At 46.6% G+C, this 5,999-nt stretch overlaps 1 protein-coding gene across 1 annotated transcript; it reads right to left on the bottom strand.

Moving 5' to 3' along the window:
- Positions 1 to 674: 674 nt before the first annotated feature.
- Positions 675 to 5,277, bottom strand: LOC138286774 (histone H2B, gonadal-like). Its single transcript, XM_069227275.1, has 3 exons — positions 5,214 to 5,277; positions 2,199 to 2,331; positions 675 to 962 (listed from the first exon to the last, which is right to left on the bottom strand). The coding sequence occupies exons 2-3, from the start codon at positions 2,316 to 2,318 to the stop codon at positions 726 to 728; spliced, it is 357 nt and encodes a 118-aa protein (XP_069083376.1). The 5' UTR covers positions 2,319 to 2,331; positions 5,214 to 5,277; the 3' UTR covers positions 675 to 725.
- Between the last annotated feature and the right edge of the window lie 722 nt (positions 5,278 to 5,999).

Here is a 5,999-nt window from a genome sequence, read left to right as displayed (position 1 = left end):
GTTAGAGGTTGCACACATGGCTTAAAATAGCGCAGTTCATGAACTTTGGCTCATTTAGGTGAAGTGACAAAGTGCATATTCAGAAAGGAATTAGAAGTGATTAAAGACCAGTTAGACCTCAATTGCAGCCGTGGTAAGCATCAGTTGTTCACAACTCCATCAAGGGCATGACATTCAGCACTATCTGAAACAGTTGAAGCCAGTTCTTTGCCTGCCACCACACAAGAGCCTGGCACTACTTATGTAGTCAGAACTGCAAGGCAGCAATTTACTATTCTAGCCACATTTAAGAACCCCCTCATGAAGCAGAGAAGCACTGTCAAGACTGATGAAGCGTTCCACTGCTTCAGAACATTCCATGCTTTATGGATGTGCATGGTACCAACTGGTTCAAGTGCTACAAGCTTTAGAATCTTTGAAACCTGAAATGTTCAATCTGGGACCTACTGCTATTTGTACCAAAGGGGGTTGATATAGCATCAAACACTTATCTAAATGCATGATGGTAAATCCTCTGGAACCATAACTCAGATTCAAGCCAGGCCTGCATCCTACAGTAGAGTACAAAAAACCCACAATGCTTGTCCAGTACCATCTGTTGCCAAGTTGAGCCTAAATACATTGGCTGCAGAAAAAACGCTATTAACTCAATATAGTAGTGATAAAATAACTTTATTTTACAAACAATAAAAACAAACTATAATACACAAGATATAAAGTAGAATCTAGTTTGAAGCCATGTACTTTGCCACTGCTTTGGTGCCCTCGGACAGGGCGTGCTTTGAAAGTTCTCCAGGTAGCACCAGTCTCACAGCGGTCTGGATCTCACGGCTGGTTATGGTGCTTCGCTTGTTGTACAGGGCAAGTCTAGCCGCCTCTGAAGCCACGCGCTCGAAGACATCTCCATTGATGGAATCCATGATCTTCATTGCACCAAGTGAGAGGGCCAGATCAGGGTGGACCTGTTGGGAGACAGTTTGTGTTAGGGCAGCAACTGAGCAAGCATTAACAGTCCAAGGTGAGGTATCCCAGAACAGAAGGATAAGCACAAATTTACTTGTTGAATCCAATATAGACAAAGGGCAAAGGACATACTACACAAACCTTCTAGGCACTGTAGTACAGAGGCAGTCAACACCATGTAATCAGAACATGATTAGATAGGTTGTGAAGAACCATTTAATACTAGATCAACCCCCACAAAAACTCGCCATCTCCATCCAACAAATCTGAATCAAGTCCATTGTGGAGAGGTCTGCCCTCATAAGGATTCACTGCATGTAGAGTTATGGTGTGAACCCAAGCCAGTCCTCCTGGACCAGGAAGGGCTACCATGAATGGGATGCTGCAACCTGTATGTCAAGCAGGTTGCAGCCACTTAGGACATTGATGCACTAGAAAGCACCTCTTTTTACCAACTCTAAACCTCAGCTTAGATGGTTACATTATGAATTAGAGATGCCCCAGTTGCATAACAGGTCCACAAAGATCTAAAAGCTGATTACCTCCGGTCTCTCCCAGATGACTATCTCAGTCATCTTCTGGGGACAGTTGATATACAGTGGGATTAGCGCTACAGAAAGCCTCAGCGAGTCACAGCATGGGGCTGAAGACTATGCAGTTAGGCAGCACTGCCTGCATAGCAGAGACTCCCTCTGCCCAGTTGTAGTGCTGCTCCCAGACACAGGGGAGCAAGTGCCCAGCACCTGAATCCTTTTAGGCGATCCTGTTAAACATGTGTGATCCTCAGGGCCTGCATTGCAAGGGACGCATACAATGGTGCTTTCAATGGCATGGATAAGACTGTCTGAAGCCTGATTGTGTTACCATATGGAGTGAATAAGGCACACAAGTAATAAGCTTCAAATATGTGCTAAAGTCTCATGGATGGATGGCTGGCGTAGGTCGCTTTGAATGGCCTACAAATGCATGCTACATATTTAGCAAGAACATTTTTGAAGTTCAACTTCAGTAGAATTGGGTTGAAAATTTGAGGAGGCAATGTGAAGTCAATAGATACTTTACCAACATTGGCAATCCTGAATTTGCTGAACCCCATCCACCCACCTAGACCTCAATGGCAAAGACAACACAAGGATTAAGAACTCAACCAAGATCTAACTGCTCTTGTTGACACTGTTCAAACCTTTGTATTCGATATTTTATCAATCAGCACCTTCCTTCAGTAGTAAACTCGCCTGCTTAAGCACTTTGTAGATGAAGCTGGAGTAGCTCTCCTTCCTCTTGCCTTTTCCCTTGCGCTGGACCACAGACTTGGACACCTTCTTGACCCTTTTGTTAGCCACGGAGGTCTTCATGATGCTACAGAAACTGAACATAGAGAAGTGAGAGGTTACTAAATAGTACAACACATATTGCAAAGTGGAAATGGCTTACATAGCAGTAACTTGTCCTGCTAAAGAACTTAGCCAGCAGGAGGTGGCCTTCTGAGAAGTCCCACAGCAGTTATGAGACATGTGGGTTAAGCAGGTGTTGGTTCTTCACCCAAACATGAAGGATAGAAGCAGACAATACAGTTCTATTAAACAAGGTCACTGAAGGTCATCACATGCAGATACCAAAGGGCATTTCCAACGCAAAGAGGATCACCAAATGCCTCCTCTCCTTGAGGGCAGTTTACGGTCACTTGTGTTCACCTTAATCTAAGGAATTGAGTTTCTACAAACTGCCCTAAGCTCATTTAGATGATCACTACCTCTTATGAAAGATGCTCCTGAAACCTAACAAACATAGCTGCGGGTTCTGGAGTAGTGTGGTGCACAACGTAAGCGCTTCAACACCTCAGGGGTACTAAGCTCTATACAAATAGATTTAGAATTACAAGGCAAACATCTTAACTTACAGCAGGCCTGACCATTCTGTCAGGTATTTTCCTGCCTGGTTGATGCAGTCCAGGGCTGTCTGGGCCACATGCGCTGCCGTAACCAAGCCATACCCTCATGGCACTAGTCCAATCGCAGCCTCATGCACTGTGGAGCTGGCTTGGACATTTTTGCCAGGTTGATTTTAGTTTCCAGTCTGGCATCTAGATCACAGGGATGAATGGAGCTCAAACAGAGCACATACCTTACATGTGCTCTGTCTGTGCAGTCGGTGGGCACCAGCACAAGCTGAGTGATTGCAAAATATTTATGGGGTCACAATCCACCCATCGCTTTTTATGTATTGGCTTGCCTTCCTCTTGCATTTTCTCCAGTCCTGGAGCATAACCTCTTACAAACAAAGGATGGCGATGACCTGGTATCGTTCCACTGATCACTGAGTGGAACAGTTTTCCTTTTTCATTCAGCACTTTGAGAGTGCATGTGTTTTCCAGCTCTCATGTGCCCTTTCGCCCCTCAAATACCTGAGATATGCCCTCATTGTTGCTTCCCACCTTGTCTGGAAGCACTGACACGGGCATCTTTTGCTGGGATGAGTAAAGAGGTGTACTTTCGGAGTTTACGCTGCGACTCCTGTGTCAGGAAAGCACAGAGTAAGGTACAAAGGCTTTCATGGTGGGGAGGGGGCGCTGGCCATTGCACTCAGCAGGGACACAATGACTTCTGCAGGCCCATAAGTGACATGACACTTAATCTTTAAGTGTTACCATTTTCCTGAGTGAAAACATTTGAAAAGATAATCCATGTAATTTATAAGTAATTAAAAAATGTCAATGTAGTTTTCAAATACCTTAAAATATGATTTTCCTCCACAATCCTGCGAGGTTTTTACTTTTAAAAAATGCTTGGATACATGCATTGGCAAATAAAATAGCTTTGCACTCTTTATAAAAGGCAGGGCTGTTGGTTTTGCCGATACATTTTTTTTTTTTTAATTAGAGGTTAAAAAAGCGCAATGAAGGAGAACGATAAGAAAACAAGGACGACAAGGGTGAGCTAGAGACATCAAGTGTGGGGCTGGAGGAAGGGCATTAAGTGGAACCTAGACCTGGCACCCCTGGTATTAATCAGCCCTGGCATTCGGCAGCACCAGCTGGGCACATAGAAAAAAAATATATTTGAGCGCATGCAGCCCCAGATTAACCACCAATTATTTAAAATTCCAGCCACCGTCCACTGTGGGACGGAGGCCCCCACTTCGCCCCTGATAGCATCTGTGGCCAACAATGGATCCTGCAGTTTAAGGACTGCATGAACGTTGTTAGCATCTCACACATTCTGCCTGTGCTCACACAAGGGAAAGGTTATTCCCCATTGTGCACATATGACGATCCGTTACATTTGAGAAGTTTTAGCCCCCTCGAGAACACGCAGAGTAAAAGCTTTATTTGGCCACCTCCGATTTTATAGTGGTGAATCTACTTGAATTGTAGAGACAATATTTCCAGACAATAGCACATCCTCCACCGCGGGGCGTCAAAAATAAGTTACATTTCTCAGCAACGAGCGCCAAGTCTACAGACCCATGGAGCAGGTTACCTGGGCACCTGCCAAACACTTCTACCCCGCTCTCGGGCTGTTGCGGATGAACTCACCCTGACGTGGTTACATCAGTCAATAAAGCTTCCGAGATGTCCGCACCTTGCCCTCCCAGCCCCACCCTCTTCCACAAGAGCCACAAACACCCAATGAAAAAAAAAACACGGGGGGTGGTTCATCCTTATGATCGGAAAGGAGACACTAATTCTTAGACCGGGGTTTAATTTGTACTGAATGAGTACCGGTGCTCAAAGTTCTGCTCCGAAACCCGTGGCCCCTGCAATTAAGGGCCAGCGCACTGAACTCCAAGGCTGGGCGGCCTACAACCCGCCCTGGCCTCGAACTCCCTCCCAGGCACTCCCTGCTCCTCTATCGCACTCCCGCGGGTCACGGTTTCTCCCGCCACCATCTGCTTTGTCTTAAGGAGCCCTCCTACTATAGGGAAATGCCCGTTAAGTGCCGCTCCTTAAAGTAAGCGCTTGTGGACCCCACCCACAACCACCGCCTCCGGTGGAGCGCCAAACCCAAAGTACAATCACCGCCTCAAATTAAGCCCTGCAAGCCAGAGCGATTCACGCAAAAAGAAACAAAACAGAAAAATACATCTTACACCGACTCGCTTCCCGGTCCAAAATAAGGGTCGAAATAAGAGGAGCAACAGCCCAACGGTGATGATACACACATATAACACAAATGAAAATCACTAACAAAGTTTGAGTCCCTGCACAGCAAAAAACATCCAAACTTTCTTCAGCAAAAGCAAAACATTACCAAAAGAGACGCTCAAGTCAACTTCTATCGCCAGTGACACGAAAAGCCTCACAGTGCAGACATAAGACTTACCGTAGCAAGAGGGCGTTATATAGGCCTAGAGGTTGCAGCTGAGCCCAATTACCCCCTTCCCTCCATCCAATGAGAGGCTTCCTGGTACCCGCCCCCTCCGCTGGAGGCCCTCACCTGTTCCCCGTTCACAGCAGTAATGTAAACTCCCCCGCCCCTCATCCCACCTCCGAAGCAGAGCCCTCACGTGCACCCCACCCGCCCCCAAGGATCTCACCTGCTCTCCTGGCCAGTCTTACCTGGAACCTCCTACGCAGCAGCGAGAAAAAGATCTCAGGCCTGTGTAAATCACTCCACCAGAAACATTGCTGGCAGTTGAGTCTGTCCCAGGCCAGGGGTTTGTCTTATCCAGTTATGGTCTGCACACTGCATGCTGGTACTTGTGGTCCTACATTGTTGCAGTGCACCCGGATTGTCAACCGTTGACCCCAGTGGTGGTGATTCGGATTATAAAGCCAGTGCATTATGGTACATGCAGTCCAATTGACTTTAGCTCAGTTAATGTTGGGGGGATTGGAGTCTGAGCAGGGGCTTAGCTATCAGTGGTGCAGTTGGTGCATTTGCACCGGGGCTGAAGGGACAGCTCCGAAATATTCAACCAGTGTCACACAGGCACTGCTGATGTGCTCACCTGCAGCATTACACACGCACTGAACGCCACTTTTAGCAACATAAAGATATTACAGACCCACTGCACCTGCAGTTTACACGCTCCGC

This window comes from Pleurodeles waltl, chromosome 3_2 (assembly GCF_031143425.1).
Source record: "Pleurodeles waltl isolate 20211129_DDA chromosome 3_2, aPleWal1.hap1.20221129, whole genome shotgun sequence".
Lineage (NCBI taxonomy): Eukaryota > Metazoa > Chordata > Amphibia > Caudata > Salamandridae > Pleurodeles > Pleurodeles waltl.
Note: the sequence above shows the minus strand (reverse complement) of the source record. Positions and strands in the feature narration are given on the sequence as shown.

What these genes read in the sequence shown, in the direction of transcription:
- LOC138286774 (XM_069227275.1), bottom strand. Translation starts at nt 2,318, where the DNA reads ATGAAGACCTCCGTGGCTAACAAAAGGGTCAAGAAGGTGTCCAAGTCT. An exon ending in TCTACAAAGTGCTTAAGCAG is followed by an intron (nt 963 to 2,198) that starts GCGAGTTTACTA and finishes GTCTCCCAACAG; the next exon opens with GTCCACCCTGATCTGGCCCT.